Source organism: Mandrillus leucophaeus, unplaced genomic scaffold, assembly GCF_000951045.1.
Source record: "Mandrillus leucophaeus isolate KB7577 unplaced genomic scaffold, Mleu.le_1.0 Scaffold119, whole genome shotgun sequence".
Taxonomy (NCBI): domain Eukaryota; kingdom Metazoa; phylum Chordata; class Mammalia; order Primates; family Cercopithecidae; genus Mandrillus; species Mandrillus leucophaeus.
This window is the reverse complement of record NW_012100209.1, coordinates 3,636,130-3,653,040: the sequence shown is the minus strand read 5'-3', so window position 1 is coordinate 3,653,040 and position 16,911 is coordinate 3,636,130. Positions and strand designations below refer to the sequence as shown.

General features: G+C 37.7%; 1 protein-coding gene across 2 annotated transcripts in view; it reads left to right on the top strand.

Annotated features, from left to right (window-relative positions):
• Positions 1 to 16,911, top strand: part of C6 (complement component 6) — a 137,997-nt gene that overhangs the window by 65,529 nt on the left and 55,557 nt on the right. For both annotated transcript variants that reach the window (XM_011966369.1, XM_011966375.1), the window contains exons 2-5: positions 4,571 to 4,733; positions 6,117 to 6,273; positions 7,900 to 8,044; positions 11,999 to 12,140. In XM_011966369.1, the coding sequence (XP_011821759.1) occupies positions 4,571 to 4,733; positions 6,117 to 6,273; positions 7,900 to 8,044; positions 11,999 to 12,140 (607 nt within the window). The remainder of the gene's footprint in view (positions 1 to 4,570; positions 4,734 to 6,116; positions 6,274 to 7,899; positions 8,045 to 11,998; positions 12,141 to 16,911) is intronic.

Below are 16,911 nucleotides of genomic sequence, written 5' to 3'. Positions count from 1 at the left end.
AGATGGTTGTAGATGTGTGATATTATTTCTGAGAGCTCTGTTCTGTTCCATTGGTCTATATCTCTGTTTTGGTACCAGTACCATGCTGTTTTGGTTGCTGTAGCCTTGTAGCATAGTTTGAAGTCAGGTAGTGTGATGGCTCCAGCTTTGTTCTTTTGGCTTAGGATTGTCTTGGCAATATGGGCTCTTTTTTGGTTGCATATGAACTTTAAAGTAGTTTTTTTCCAATTCTGTGAAGAAAGTCATTGGTAGCTTGATGAGGATGGCATTGAATCTATAAATCACCTTGGGCAGTATGGCCATTTTCACAATATTGATTCTTCCTATCCATGAGCATGGCATATTCTTCGATTTGTTTGTGTCTTCTTTTATTTCATTGAACAGTGGTTTGTAGTTCTCCTTGAAGAGGTCCTTCACATCCCTTGTCAGTTGGATTCCTAGGTATTTTATTCTCTTTGAAGCAATTGTGAATGGGAGTTCACTCATGATTTGGCTCTCTGTTTGTCTGTTATTGGTGTCTTTGTTAGCTTAAAGTCTGTTTTATCAGAGACTAGGATTGCAACCCCTGCTTTTTTGTTTTCCATTTGCTTGGTAGATCTTCCTCCCTTCCTTTATTTTGAGCCTATGTGCGTCTCTGCAAGTGAGATGGGTCTCTTGAATACAGCAAACTGATGGGTCTTGACTCTATCCAATTTACCAGTCTGTGTCTTTTAATTGGAGCATTTAGCCCATTTACATTTAAGGTTAATATTATGTGTGAATTTGATCCTGTCATTATTATGTTAGCTGGTTATTTTGCCCATTAGTTGATGCAGTTTCTTCCTAGCATCAATGGTCTTTACAATTTGTCATGTTTTTGCAGTGGCTGATTCTAGTTGTTCCTTTCCATGTTTAGTGCTTCCTTTAGGAGCTCTTGTAAGGCAAGCATGGTGGTGACAAAAATCTCTCAGCATTTGCTTGTCTCTGAAGTATTTTATTTCTCCTTCACTTATGAAGCTTAGTTTGGCTGGATATGAAATTCTGGGTTGAAAATTCTTTTCTTTAAGAATGTTGAATATTGGCCCCTACTCTCTTCTGGCTTGTATAGTTTCTGCTGAGACATCCGCTGTTAGTCTGATGGGCTTTCTTTTGTAAGTAACCTGACCTTTCTCTCTGGCTGCCCTTAATATTTTTTCCTTCATTTCAACTTTGGTCAATTTGACAATTATGTGTCTTGGAGTTGCTCTTCTTGAGGAGTATCTTTGTGGCATTCTCTGTATTTCCTGAATTTGAATGTTGGCCTGCCTTGGTAGGTTGGGGAAGTTCTCCTGGGTAATATCCTGCAGAGTGTTTTCCAACTTGGTTCCATTCTCCCTCAGGTACACTAATCAGACATAGATTTGGTCTTTTCACATAGTCCCATATTTCTTGTAGGCTTTGTTCATTTCTTTTTACTCTTTTTTCTCTAAACTTCTCTTCTTGCTCCATTTCATCCATTAGATCTTCAATCACTGAAACCCTTTCTTCCACTTGATCGAATCAGCTGTTGAAGCTTGTGCATGCATCACGTAGTTCTCGTGCCATGGTTTTCAGCTCCATCAGGTCATTTAAGGTCTTCTCTACGCTGTTTATTCTAGTTAGCCATTCGTCTAATCTTTTTTCAAGGTTTTTAGCGATGGGTTCGAACATCCTTCTTTAGCTCAGAGAAGTTTGTTATTACCGATCATCTGAAGCCTTCGTCTCTCAACTCGTCAAAGTCATTCTCCATCCAGCTTTGTTCCGTTGATGGTGAGGAGCTGCATTCCTTTGGAGGAGCAGAAGTGCTCTGATTTTTAGAATTTTCAGCTTTTCTGCTCTGGTTTCTCCCCATCTTCATGGTTTTATCTACCTTTGGTTGTTGATGGTGGTGATGTACAGATGGGGTTTTGGTGTGGATGTCCTTTCTGTTTGTTAGTTTTCCTCCTAACAGTTAGGACCCTCAGCTGCAGGTCTGTTGGAGTTTGCTGGATGTCCACTCCAGACCCTGTTTGCCTGGGTATCACCAGTGGAGGCTTTAGAACAGCACATATTGCAGAACAGCAAATGTTGCTGCCTGATTGTTCCTCTGGAAGCTTCGTCTCAGAGGGGCACCTGGCTGTATGAGGTGTCCGTTGCCCCCTACTGGGAGGTGGTGTCTCCCAATTAGGCTACTTGGGGGTCAGGGACCCAATTGAGGAGGCAGTCTGTCCATTCTCAGATCTCAAACTCCATGCTGGGAGAACCACTACTCTCTTCAAAACTGTCAGACAGGGACATTTAAGTCTGCAGAAGTTTCTGCTGCTTTTTGTTCAGTTAAGCCCTGCTCCCAGAGGTGGAGTCTACAGAGGCAGGCAGGCCTCCTTAAGCTGCGGTGGGCTCCACTCAGTTTGAGCTTCCCAGACACTTTGTTTTCCTACTCAAGCTTCAGCAATGGTGGACGCTCCTCCTTCAGCCTCACTGCTGCCTTGCACTTCGATCTCAGACTGCTGTGCTAGCAGTGAGCAAGGCTCCATGGGTGTGGGATCCTCTGAGCCAGGCATGGGCTATAATCTCCTGGTGTGCCATTAGCTAAGACCATTGGAAAAGTGCAGTATTAGGGTGGGAGTGTTCCAATTTTCCAGGTACCATCTCTCACGGCTTCCCTTGGCTAGGAAAGGGAATTCCCCAACCCCTTGCACTTCCCGGGTGAGGCAATGCCCTGCCCTGCTTCGGCTCACACTCTGTGGACTTCACCCACTGTCCGACAAGCCCCAGTGAGATGAACCTGGTACCTCAGTTGGAAATGCAAAAATTACCTGTCTTCTGTGTCACTCATGCTGGGCGCTGTAGACTGGAGCTGTTCCTATTCGGCCATCTTGAATAATGCCCAAAAGCCCCTCATTTTTATGACTGAAATAGTCTAGGGCTATAGCAGCATATCTATGAGTTGGAGTAAAAAGCTTGGGTAAAAAGCATAGGTAGTATTTTCAATTTCTGTCTGCCCTCCCAGACAGTGATAAAGGCTTCTATTTCTTTGTGTCTCATTCAATGCCTAGCAGCACACAATGAATACTCAAATGCATGTTCATTCCATCTTAAATTGAAAGACATATTCAACCATATGTCAAAGGATTTGGTTGCTTTTATTCTGACATTTTTCTTTGAGCTTGTAGAAGAGTTTAAAAAGCTTACTGATTTATTAACAAGAAATACCTTAGTTTCTGAACATACTGAAGAAACAATTTTTATATCTGATCTCAAGCTCTTGGCTTAAACCAAGATTTATCAAATGATGAACCCCATTTATTTTTACTGAGATATCCTTTCATCAAAACTAAGAAACATAAACTAACCACACACGAATATAATCAGAAACTCATCCTCTGAGACATGAGAGAGCCATATTTTAGCAGGGCAATTTGGAAATATCTATTAAAAATATGTGACCAACAGCTACTATTAAATCTGTAACATTCTTAAAGTTATTACTAATTTGAAAAGCTAGTATTTATTGAGTAATGATTCTATGCCAATAATTGTTCTAAGCATTTTACATGAACCTTCTTACTTAATCCTAACAAAAGCTTTATGAGGTAGGTATTACTCTTATTTTATAGATAGTGAAACTGAGACAGAAAAATTAGGTGAATGGTATTTGACTCTTTAAAGTAAAAGTTACTACTTTATTAATTACAGCAGAATTATTGACATATACATATATAATCATGTTGCATGTTTCATTAGGGATATAACGATCAAACTGGAAATAACGGGGAGTGGGTATGGTTTTGCAAGTAACTCATGGATCTTCAAGACCATAAATGGGAACCACTGGTCAAAGATTTTTCTGTTCAACCTCTTGTAGTCTGAGTGGTGGAGCTCCAGGCATCTTGATGCTCCAGTAACACAGTACTTAGGATTGTTAGAAACTCAATGAAGGGCTACACCTCGTTCAAGAACCAGGGTTCATGAGCTCCTACTTGACCTGCAGCCTCAACACTATTGCACTGCCTTGAGCCTCATTTTATCTCTATAAAATGAAGGAGTTTGACTTGGAGGTTTCAAAGACCCTTTCCAGCTCTTATTTCTCTGGCTCTTTATGGAGTCAGTGAACATTCTCTTTAGCAGGTTTCCAGCATGTCAGGAAATGAAAAAGAGCATCCAGAAGAATGATCCAAACTTCTTTCCCAGTCCCAGAAAAGTAGGAACAGCTGAAATGTACTTGAAGCTATTGCCCACACAAAAGGAGCAGGTGTTTTGAGAAGGATAAGATTGTGTAAGTCTAAAATACTTTTTGGAATGAAATGGATTACAAATACATGCTACATACTTTGTCTTGTAGCCTATCACTAACCGTTTGAAGAAACTTACTAGTACTGTAGGTTGTGCCTATGGTAATCTCCACACTAAAAATCTTTAAAAATAGGATTTGTACTCATGAGCATGTGAATTTGTAAGTGTTGACTTGCCTTAAGGAAGGCAGAAAAATGCATATATTTTCTAAAATCACATTTGAATCTGTGACTCAGGATGACTTGTGAAGGTTTACCCTCAAAAAAGCATTTGATATGTGGTATATATTCTTTCATTTTAGGGCCTGGAGGCTCTCCAAGCATGGCCAGACACTCCATCTTGTACTTCATCCTGCTGAGTGCTCTGATCAACAAGGGCCAAGCCTGCTTCTGTGATCACTACCCATGGAGTCAGTGGTCCAGCTGCTCAAAAACCTGCAATTCTGGAACCCAGAGCAGACACAGGTGGGTGTGAGCTTTGTAGCTTTTCTTTGTGCCCTGGAAGGACTGGAGGATGAAGTCAGCAACATCAGAAGTGCCACACTAAGCAATGGGGGAAAAAACATATATATATATATCTGTCTCTCTCTCTCTCAAAGTAAGAACTTACAAATTTGGAGGAAATTTGAAGTTTTTCTCTTATGAGGTTGAAAGGAAGTCTACTTTTGTTCTCTCTACAAAAACGAAGGGTTTCAAAGAAATTTAATTAAGAATTCATGCAACACTTTCAGTTGACTATTCAACTTGCTTAGAATCACTACCCAAGCTTTTTTTCAATCAGCATACAACTCTGCTTGCCTACAGTTAGTGAGTTAATTATAGAGAATTTTCTACTCATTAAATCAAATCTAACAGGACCTCAATTGAGCAGAACTGCTAGCTATTAGCTTGATTGTTGGCATATACAAAATGGCAACAAAACTGTTCTTTCTTGATAACATTTAATAATTCAGTCTTTTCACCAATTCAGACTTCTCATCCCCCACAGTTTCTTTAACTCTGTTAAATGTTTCTGTACCATGGAGTTGCTCACATGTTAGGAGAGAAAAGCATACATTTAATGTGTTTTCACCATTACAGAATCTTTTAGGATCCTCATTTTAGAAAATTATGTTTACATATGTAGTGTGAATCTCATTAAAATTACCGATTGACTTCCCCAATAAACTATCTACTACATATGTGAAAACAGATTTGTTACAATATTCCTCAGTAGCTCCCTGCTGCCTACAAAGAACAGCAAATATTCCTGGCCAGTCACATAAGCTCCTCCCTGGAGAGCTACCTGGACATGCTCTCTTCTACCTCAAATCTTTGCACATGTCACTTCCTCCAAATTCCCTTCCCTCTGTTACCTGGAGATTTCATGTGAATTATTCAGGATGTTTCTCTCATGTCAATTTCTCTTTGAATCTTTAGCCCCACAGCACCCTGTATTGTCCTCCTCAAAGCAATTTGCAGGATCTTTCTCTCCTTTCATCTTTCCTTGCCTTTCAGTCCATTCGAGGAGCTCCAGCATGGCTGGCTTCACAGTGTAACATGTGCAGTCACACAGGCCCCACACTTAGAAGGGCTTCGTGCTTGGCTTAATGATCTGCCATTGCTGCCCTGAAGTTCTTAGTTTTGAGCAAGAGGTTTCCTATTTTCATTTTATACTGAGTCTCACAAAGTATGTCCTGAGTTCTATTAAGTGATGAGAACTGCGTATATGCCAACCTGCCTAATTTTTCCATGAACATTTTCTTTCTTTTCTATTTATTGTAGTTAATGCTCAATGATACTTTGATTATGGAGCAGGATGTATGGTGAATACACTCATTCTAAGCAACTTTTTCTTCACTGTTACAGACAAATAGTAGTAGATAAGTACTACCAGGAAAACTTTTGTGAACAGATTTGCAGCAAGCAGGAGACTAGAGAATGTAACTGGCAAAGTTGCCCCATCAACTGCCTCCTGGGAGATTTTGGACCATGGTCAGACTGTGACCCTTGTGTTGAAAAACAGGTAGGCAATCATGGGCATTTCCAGGAAATACAAGTCACAGTAGAGGGCTCTGATTCCCTGACACACTTAACAGCACAGTAATAGTGAATTACTTCAATTTCTGAAAATCAATTGTCCCAGCTTCCATTGAGGGAAAATTCCATTTAACACTTTTGTGGGGGGAAGAGGGGATTTATTTATTTATGTATTTTACTGTCATATGAACACAAAAAGGAAATTTTGCTCCCAGTATTGGTATTGTACTTACACAGTTCTGAATTCTACTACCTGTGCCTTCTGAGAATTCTGAAAGCAAAAGTGTATACAGATTGAGTAATCCTTATCTGAAATGTTAGTATCAGAAGTGTTTTGGATTTTGGATGTTTTGTGAATTCTGAAATATTTGCATATACATAATGTTGTAGCTTGGGGATGGGACACAGTCTAAACATGAAATTCATTTATGTTTCATATATACCTTATACATATAGCCTGAAGATAATTTTATACAATATTTTTTATAATTTTGTTCATGAAACAAATTTATGATAAGTATTTACATATACAATACTCCACTGTGGCATCATGTTGGCACTCAAAAATTTTTAGATTTTGGAGCATTTTGGATTTTGGGTTTTCAGACTAGGTATGCTCAACTCGTACTAAACAAAACAAAACAGAACAAAAAAAACTGGGTTTCAGGCCAAGGTTTTAAACCAGACAGAAATGAGGGAAATGAATCAAAACCTTGACTCCTTGCCCTTCCTCTACATTCCCTCTCCTCACAGCAGTCCCTCAATTTGTTTATTGTTCCTGATTGGAATATTTACCCACCACACGCTCATTCCTGTAAGGGCATTGGCCAATGTGAACCACAGTCAGGGTTGTGCTGAGCATTTACATAGCAGGGAAGAAAAAGAAACTCATCTGTGGAACACCTACTTTCTAACAGGAACTGTTCTAGCTCCCTTTCATGTGTCATCTTATTCAAACTTCACATCATATTGGGTTTCTCTACCCATTTTACAGATGAAAAAGTTATTGCTCATTTGGGGTTAAGCAATTTGCCCAAGAATACACCCATTAATCAATAAATTGAATTTTTCTGACTTCAAAGTCAGTATTTTTTAGTCCTATCATATTTCTATTCTCCCTTGACTCATCATTTTTTTACTTACCATTTAAAATCTTTTTAAAGTGTAGATTACATTAGCATTGGCTTTCACAGGGACTTTCTTATGCAAAAGAACCTCAAAATTATTTCACATTTATCCCTTGACATTATCTTTAAGATCTAGGAAAGGCTACTGTCATGGCCTAGAGGAATTTACTGTACTCAAGAGACTCTCAGCAAACATTTATACATTTTATTTTGAAAATGTATAACCCATATGGTTTCAGAGTTATAAGAAGCCTTAGAAACCTTTCTGACTCACTTCCTCATTTTACTGGTTGGGAAACAGAGGCCCACAGAGGTGGTTACTTCCCTAAGGGAGCATAATAATGGAATTTGAAGAATCATTAGTAAAATTTAAGAAAGGTTACTATAAGAAAAATCACTATTGTGACTGAGAAGCCCAGTTTTCTTAGATACATTTTGACCTTGACCCTGCCTCAGAGTTTTATCTTTCTCTTCTTTCCTTTCAGTCTAAAGTTAGATCTGTCTTACGTCCCAGTCAGTTTGGGGGACAGCCATGCACTGAGCCTCTGGTAGTCTTTCAGCCATGCATTCCATCTAAGCTCTGCAAAATTGAAGAGGCTGACTGCAAGAATAAATTTCGCTGTGACAGTGGTAATGTATTTTTGTGAAATGTTCAGTCCGCACTAAAAACAACTTAACTAAATCAAAGTTACTCCAATTGACTAACAGTAGAATCCATCACAGAGAAATCCCACCACGTTTTAGGCAGAGTGTAATGGAGTGTTACGCTGCCAATTCCCAAGATATTCCACTGTAAAATTATGGCTTTTCAGTTATACCATTTTGACCACTTACCTGATATGCACAAATCTATAATCAGGATAATTTTAAAAGAAATCACGTATTTTAAAAGATTTTTAATATAATTTATTGTGACAAGAATATTAAAATATCATGGTGGAAGATGACTAGAGATGATGTACAAAACTTTCTTGACTGGCTCTAAAATTAATTCCAAACGAGTAAGTCAAAAGCACATACACAAATGAGCATGGCTGTGTTTCGATAAAATTTTCTTTACAAAAGCAGGTGGCCATAGTTCAGGTTAGTTTTAGCCCACAGGCTGTAGTTCATTGACCTCCTATCTAAACAGTCAACTTAAAGTTCCAATAAAATTAAATTTCAGATGAATGAAATGTCTATCATTTCTGTGTGCTCTGAGATATCCTGAAAAGTGAAGTATTTATAACTAGATAGCAAATTTCCAATTCCATAGAAAATTGACCCAAGACCTTGGAACCCATGTTTTCCCCTCTTACTCCCTGCCTCCTGCCCTCAGCTTTGCCAGCTTTTTCTGAATGTCAGACAGGAATGCTGGGGTCAGGGTTTTCCTCTATCCACCTCCACCCCAAATCTGGAATATGAGAGTGAGATTTGGGTGGGGAGATATACTTTGTGCTTATATAAATAAGGTCATGTCACAAATTGACAACAGAGGAAATCAGAGCAAAATCCCGATGACAATGGCTGAGGGTAATACAGACCTGATCATTATATCCAGAGTATCAAAATCAAGATCTAGAACTGAAGTATAACTATTTGAAGCTTGAAAGATGGTTTTTACCACATATAAGCAAAAAAGACTCTTTTATTCAGTAGATGATAAATCTATGAAAAATTACAAAAGAGCTGCATTCAGGCCAAAAATTCTCAAAGTTTGAGAAGCCTTGAGATGCATCAATGGGTCACCAATTTATAATGAACAATTTTAGAAAGGTTAGCAATGTAAGCACAGCTGATCACCAGTTCATCAACAGTTATGTCCATAACCACTGATTTTCAAATAACTGTATTATGAAGACGTGTCTGTAATGATTGGTAAGCAGCTGCTACTCCGTACTCCCTGAGTAACCCATGCCCTGCTTTCCGGAGCCCAAAGTCCCTAGATATTTTCATGATCCAAGAACTGATTGGTAAATCCCTGGCACAGATATAGTTGGCATACATTCTGACTGGGTGATGCCATAGGCTTTTGGTTGTCAAATATTCCATTGAAGATGGTATACTATTTTGCTCTCCTTTTGCTTTTGCGTCTACTAATGCCACTGTCAATGGGAATAAAAGGTTTATGAATGATTGTTTTTCTGACTCAAGATGATATTTGGCCCTCAATTAACAAAGAACTATCTCTCCTGAGAAGATTGACCATCTTGCCTTTCCTCCATTATGACTGATGTTCAGAGTCTCCCAAGAGTCCCCAAGACTAAATGGATTATTTTGATATATACATGGATTTTTAAGAATTACCCTTTAGGTTAATTCCCATGCAATATACCAACTCTTCTTTCAGAGCCCTAATTTTAAGCATAAAAGGCTAGAGAATTTGCAGCTGGTTTTAAAAAATAATACAGTATTACAGTGACACAAATTGCTTCCAATGGATAGGAAAAACGTGCAATTTCTAAGTGATTGCATGGTTCCAAGTACAAATGTATATATGCATGTGCTGGCTAAGCATGTTGACTTCTGCAAATCCTGCAATATTCAAGCTATCCTTTAATTTCTCATTCCTTCTTTGGTATACAATATATTTATGGCTTACAATATCTCTCCCCTTATGCTTTCTATTCCATAGAGTTTTTATGGCCTGAAACCATTCTCAACCATGACACGTCAGGCCTATTCCTAAACATCACTCAAGAGGTATCCTCTTCCCTTCATCCCTGCCCTTGCTAATGGACTCTCTAAGATATCACTATAAGTACTAAATGAATAGAATTTCTTTATTCTCACAAATCTGGTACTCTACTCACAAAACTAAGCTAATGAGAACTATATTATACATGTGTATCCCTCTTTCTGTCTAATAAAATGTGATTTTAGTGTAACCATATCAAAAATAAAGCTTTGCTTAAATTTTAAGTGCTAGGTTCAAAACTTTTTTTTTTGTCTTTTTTTTATTATTATTATACTTTAAGTTCTAGGGTACATGTGCACAACGTGCAGGTTTGTTACATATGTATACATGCGCCATGTTGGTGTGCTGCAAAACTTTTTAAAAAATGTAATATGTATAGATTCGTATTTTAACAAATAGCCTCTCCATTTCAACCTAAAATGCCCATTCTCTTCTGCTCTGAAAACAACACAAAACAAAAAAAAAGCTAGAAATGCACTGTTTAAAAATAGAGCATCTTTCAGGTTAAGTCATGGGATGAACAGACATTCAATTCAATCTGTATTTTCAGTCCTGTGTGATTATGGTTCTCGTAGCTATAATTCTTTATAATAATAGTCCTGACATAATGCAAAATGGAAGATGTAATTATTTTAATTACACTCTACCTTCTAAGTGAAGATTACTAACCAAAAAAGTTGAAACCAAGTACTTTCTTGGGAACCCGCTATTAATTTAAAAAGAATTAATTCAACAGAATGCCCAATTTTGCCGAGCATTTTAGTCAAAATAGTCATGCACAATTGTAGTGAGATGTTAATCACATCTTAAAATAATCCACCAGATAATCTCAAGTAAAACCTTTAATCATTGTCAGTTGGACCTGTACATACGGGTACAGATGCCAACATCATTGACTACAGGCAAGAAGGTAAAAGGCAGGAGAGGAGATATCTGTCATTGCACATAAGTATTTCAATTTCTGTAATATATAGTTATACACTGATTCCAAGGATCCTTATGAAATTCAGTAAGTCAAAAACGGAAGATAATTATTTGGGTACATTGAATTTGTACCATTTTCTAAATTTGCTCACTCAACTTGCTACTGTAGTATTTAGACACTTAACTTGTCCAAAAAATAGATACAGCAAATTATATGCAGTAAAACAATTATGTATAGTAATTATATATAGTAGAATACATAGTAGATATATTTAATAAAATCTGTACTAATTATACATAGTAAAATATGATTCTAAGTATGCGATTTTGCTTTGACAAATTATACAATCATGTAAACAACCCTATGTCAAGATATAGAAAATACAGATTTCTATATCAAGATATAGAAAATTCCCATAAGCCTAAAAAGTTCCCTCCTTCTCCTTTCTAGTTAGTTCCCTCTCCTTCTTCGTGGACATTATATAAAGGAATCACATGGCATGACTCACGTGTCTGGCTTTTTTCACCCAACATAAAATTTGAGAGATCCAACCATGTTATTGTGCGTGACTGTGCATCTGTGTGTGTGTCTATAAAATTACAGGTTTTTAAATCAAAACAATGACCTTGAGTCTCCCATCCTGGATCAAAACAAAATTTTGAACTTCCTGTTAATTTTCTTCTATGGAACATGATCTCTATAGCATCTCACTGTAATGGCAATGATATTCTAAGTGTACTTCTCTTTTTAAAGACAATCGGCCCATAGCAACTAAATAATTCTGTGGCAACCCTTTTAATCTTACAAGTGGAAATTTATCAGTTTATCACTCCATTTTTATGTGCTCCTAAAACTCTATCAAAAATAGTGAAGACTTGCCTTCAACTTCACCTTGAAACTTAAAGCATTTGTGTTTCAAATTAATAAATATTTTCTAAAATGATAATTTGTTGCAATGATGATGTTTGCTTTTCTTGACTAGGCCGCTGCATTGCCAGAAAGTTAGAATGCAATGGAGAAAATGACTGTGGAGACAATTCAGATGAAAGGGACTGTGGGAGGACAAAGGCAGTATGTGCACGGAAGTATAATCCCATCCCTAGTGTACAGTTGATGGGCAATGGGTATGTAATGTCTTTTTATCATCTTGGGGAGAACAGGTATCAGAATAAATGAGTCAGAAGGAGCAATAAGATACATCATTGTCCATCTTCCTCATTAACTTCTTACTACTCCTACCAGCCCTATCTCTGATACTTAGAGGCCATGATCCTCACTTCTGAGAAGTAAAAGTTAGCATTTTCACATATAGTTTGTGCCAGGCAATGCTATGAGCCCTTCATAAACATGGCTTGTTTTATTTCTCATATATCTCTCGGAAAGCTTTGGAATGGATTAGAGCAGACTGGTAGAAAGCCCAAGCCAGGAGGTACCAGGGTGGCGTCCTGGAGCTAGGCCTTGAATGGGTGAGTAACCACTCAGAAATGTCAGGAGCAAATGTAGGAAGAAGGTGTGATAAAAGTATGCCTATGGGTGGCTTGAAAGCCAAACACTAGAGAAACAAAACCAGTCTTCCAGCATGAGAAGCAAACCCAGAGTCCAATAATGAATGGTAAAGCCAAAAGGAAAGAAGTTAAGCAAACATAGAAAAAAGAGAGGGCTAAGCAACAAGGGTGTGAAAACGTAAGAGGGTAGGAGGTGAAGTGAATATAGCTAGGTATTCTCTCCCATAGGCTGTGTGATGTGTGGGTAGGTCAGTAGAGCCCAATGGCAGAGGCCAGACCTATATTACTATCCAGTCTCAGCTTACAAACTGAGAAATGAGTCCCAGAAAGCTTAAATAACCTGACCAAGTCTACCAACGAGCAAATGGTGGAACCAGGTTTCAAAACCAGACTTCAAAACCCAGGCTTTTCTCACCATTTCATGCTGACTCAGGACTACATCCACCTTACAAATGAGACATTTTGGAAGAAGCCTCAGGAGATCACATAGCTCTTTCTCCTATTGTTCCTACTACAGGAATGCCCAATTATGAACACAGTGGGGGTTTTACAAGGGGTTGTAAATTCATTAGACTGAACCAGTGTCTTGAAAGATGTTAGGAAATATAAGAGAAGGCTATCAACACAGAAAAACTGAGCCTAAATTTGAAGCATAAGAAAAATCAGTAAAGATAATCCATCCTCTTCCCTTTACATAATAAAGAAACCCCTCTTAAATGTTTGGCCAGAAGGCCGAAGTTTGCTATCAATTTCTATTGCTTCATGCTGGACTTTTAAAAATTAGAATCTTCACTTAATGCTGCCAGAGTTGCATAATATGAAACCTCGAGGCACCCAAGACAAACAGCCACAATTGCAAATACAACCCCATTTGATTTAGAATAAAACCCAGAAAATATTGAACCAAACCCAAGGACACCAGTAAAATGGAAAAACCACTAGTCTGAAAGTAAGAGGAGCTGGGTTCTAAATAACTCAGCTGGTTCTAATGTAGAACTAGAACCAGTTCTACATTATGTCACTACACCACAGCTGAGTTATTTAACAACTCTGGGCCTCGGTTTCCTCATCTATATGTTGGATGACTATAAACTGATGTGAGGTTCTGTTCTAAGAATTTCTAATTAATGCTGATTTCGATGAAAGTGCTTCAACAACATGTTCTTATCCATGTGCAGAAATGGTTTACTTCTCTTGGTTTGCCTACAATAAAACGTCAGCCAAAAACTCCCACTGATAATCACATCTTCTAATGTTCTGACTGATGAAGGGTGACATTACAAAATCACCCTTTTGTTCAGTTGATCTAAACTCTAGAGTTACAGATGGGGAGGACCACATGCTATGTGTACTTTGGCTGAAGGACCATGTGGCCCTCTGCCAACCAGAGCTGTTGTCCCAGTGATTCTCAGAAATGAGCAAAGCCTGCTGGCTCAGGACAACCAGTCCTCTCCTTGCCTCCCCAGGGACTGAGAGTTTTGAGAATTGCTTACTGTAATCTTGTTCTAATCTGCTGGCCTTAGAATCTCTGCCTCTCCTCTATATCCTGCTCCCCAACATATTTCTAACCACAAAAAAGTAGCTCCCTGAGTGACTGTCCTTCTTTTTAAATGATACTTCTCTATGAAAAATTTTAACAAGAGATATAAAAATTTCTACATTGCCAACATCAGTCACTAGGTCCTAAATATGAAGCAAGAATCAGGCAATAATAGCACGCTATTTGTTTTCACTCAGGCTTAGTGCATGTATTGATACACACACAGTTGAAAGGACACATTCATCTATGTGGCAAAATACTGAGACCTGTGAGTAGGGATACACACGTACATATGTGAAAATTCATGCATACACACAAATATATATTTTTGATTATTATATTTCTAGTTATATTCAAAAAGTTACAAAGTATGACACATAAATCAGTTTAGATCAAAGCACTTTAGAAACAACACTGTATGTGAAACACTAAATTATTTTAAGTCAATATCAACAACTTGACAGGAGGAAGGAAAGAATATAACGGAAAATTTCTTCATAGCTTGCTTAGCTCCTAAAAGATTTCTCAGGCATGGTCTGCTGGAAATACCTCCATAAAATCCTATCTTCAGATTCTCCACAAATAGCTGGTCACCTTCGTAGATTCCTCGTGACCTGAAAGCCATTTTTCTCACGCCCTTTTTCGCTTATGTACAAACATAAGTACATAATGTAAAGCAGCATAAGGTCAATAGTTTTTTAGTCCTCACTGTTATGCTTTCAGCTATTTGAATATAATATGCATCTTAGACAACCCACAGAATTCACTCATTTTAAAAAAACAGCCTTATTGAGATGTAATTCGCATGCCATACAATTTACCCATTGAAAGTGTCTAATTCAATCATCTTTAGCATATTCACAGACTTGTATAACCATCACCATGATATAACTTTAGAATGTTTTCAACATACGTTTGTACATATTAGATATCAAGCTTCATTTCTTTCCCCCTTCTACCTGACTCCTAACCCTAGGAAACCACTAATTCACTTTCTGTTCATGTAGATTTGTGTATTCTAGACATTTCATAAAAATGGGATTATACAAAATGCAGCCTGTGTCTGCCTTTTTGCACTTAGCATAATGTTTTTAAAATTCATCCATATACTCACAATTGGTACTACAGAAATACAAAGGATCATTAAAGACTATTATAAACAGCAATATGCCAACAAATTTGAAAATCTAAAAGAAATGGATAAATTCCTGGATACAAAAAAAAACTTACTAAGATTGAATAAAGAAGAAATAGAAAACAGACCAATTGTGAATAATGAGATTAAATCAATAATAAAAATTCTCCCAACAAAAAAAAAGCCCAGGACTGGATGGTTTCACTGCTGAATTCTACCAAATTTTGTAAGAACTAATACCAATTATTATCAAGATATCCCCAAAAATCAAAAGGGAACTTTTCCAAACTCATTCTACAACACTAGTATAACCCTGATACCAAAACCAGATAAAGATGCAGCAACAACAACAAATCTACTACAGGTCAATATCCCTGATGCAAAAATCGTCAATAAAATAGTAGCAAACAGAACCCCACAGCACATCCCAGATATCCACTATGATTAAGTAGCATTTAATCCGGAGATGCAAGGATGGTTCAAAATATTCAAATCAATAATGTCATCACATCAACAGAGAGAAAAAAACATCTGATCACCTCAATCGTTGCAGGAAAAGTATTTGATAAAATTCAACATCTTTTCATGATAAAAACTCTCAAAAATTAGAAATAGAAGAAATTTAACACAATAAAGGCCACATATGGCAAACCCACAGCTAGCATCATACTGGATAGAAGTTGGAAACTTTTCCTCCAAGGACTGGAATAAGACAAGGATACCTGCTCTTACCATTGTTATTCAGCATAGTCTTGTAAGTCTGAGCTGGAGCAATTAGGCAAGGAAAAGAAACAACTAGATCCAAATTGGAAAGGAGTAAGTCAAATTGTCCCTGTTTGTAGATGACATCATCTTATATAGAGAATCCTAAAGATTCCACCAAAAAAGAAAAAAGCCCTAGAAATGATAAATGAATTCAGTAAGGTTCGCAGGATACAAAATCAATATACAAAAATCTGTAGCATTTCTATATATTACCATGAGCTAGAGGGAAAAGAAATCAAGAAAGCAATCTATAATAGCTACAAAAAAAATACTTAGGAATAAATTTAACCAAGGAGGTGAGAGATCTCTGCAAAACACTGATGAAAGAACTTGAAGAGGACACAAAAGAAATGGGAAGGCATCCTGTTTTTATAGACTGGAATATTAATACATTAAAGTGACTCAACTGTCCAAAGAATGAGTTTGGAAAATTACAAGTTCAAGGTAATCCCTATTAAAACACCAGTGGCATACTTTACAGAAAAGAAACAAAGCTCTGAAATTCATATGGAACCACAAAAATCCCTTAATAGCCAAAGCAATCTTGAGCAAAAAGAACAGGCCAGGAGTGTTGGCTTATGCCTGTAATCCCAGCACTTTGGGAGGCCGAGGTGGGTGGATCACAAGTTCAGGAGTTCAAGACCAGTCTGGCCAACATAGTGAAACCCCATCTCTACTAAAAATACAAAAATTAGTCAGGCATGGTGGTGGGTACCTGTAGTCCCAGCTACTTGGGAGGCTGAGGCAAGAGAATCGCTTGAACCCAGGAGGTGGAGGTTGCAGTGAGCAGAGATCATGCCACTCCACTCCAGCCTGGGCAACACACAGAGACCCTGTTTACAAAAAAAAAAAAAAAAAAAAAAAAAGCCAAATGGCTAACACTACCACCATTTCAAGTCATCATGGCGAGGTATTGACATGTTACAAAGCTATGGTAACCCAAGCAGCAT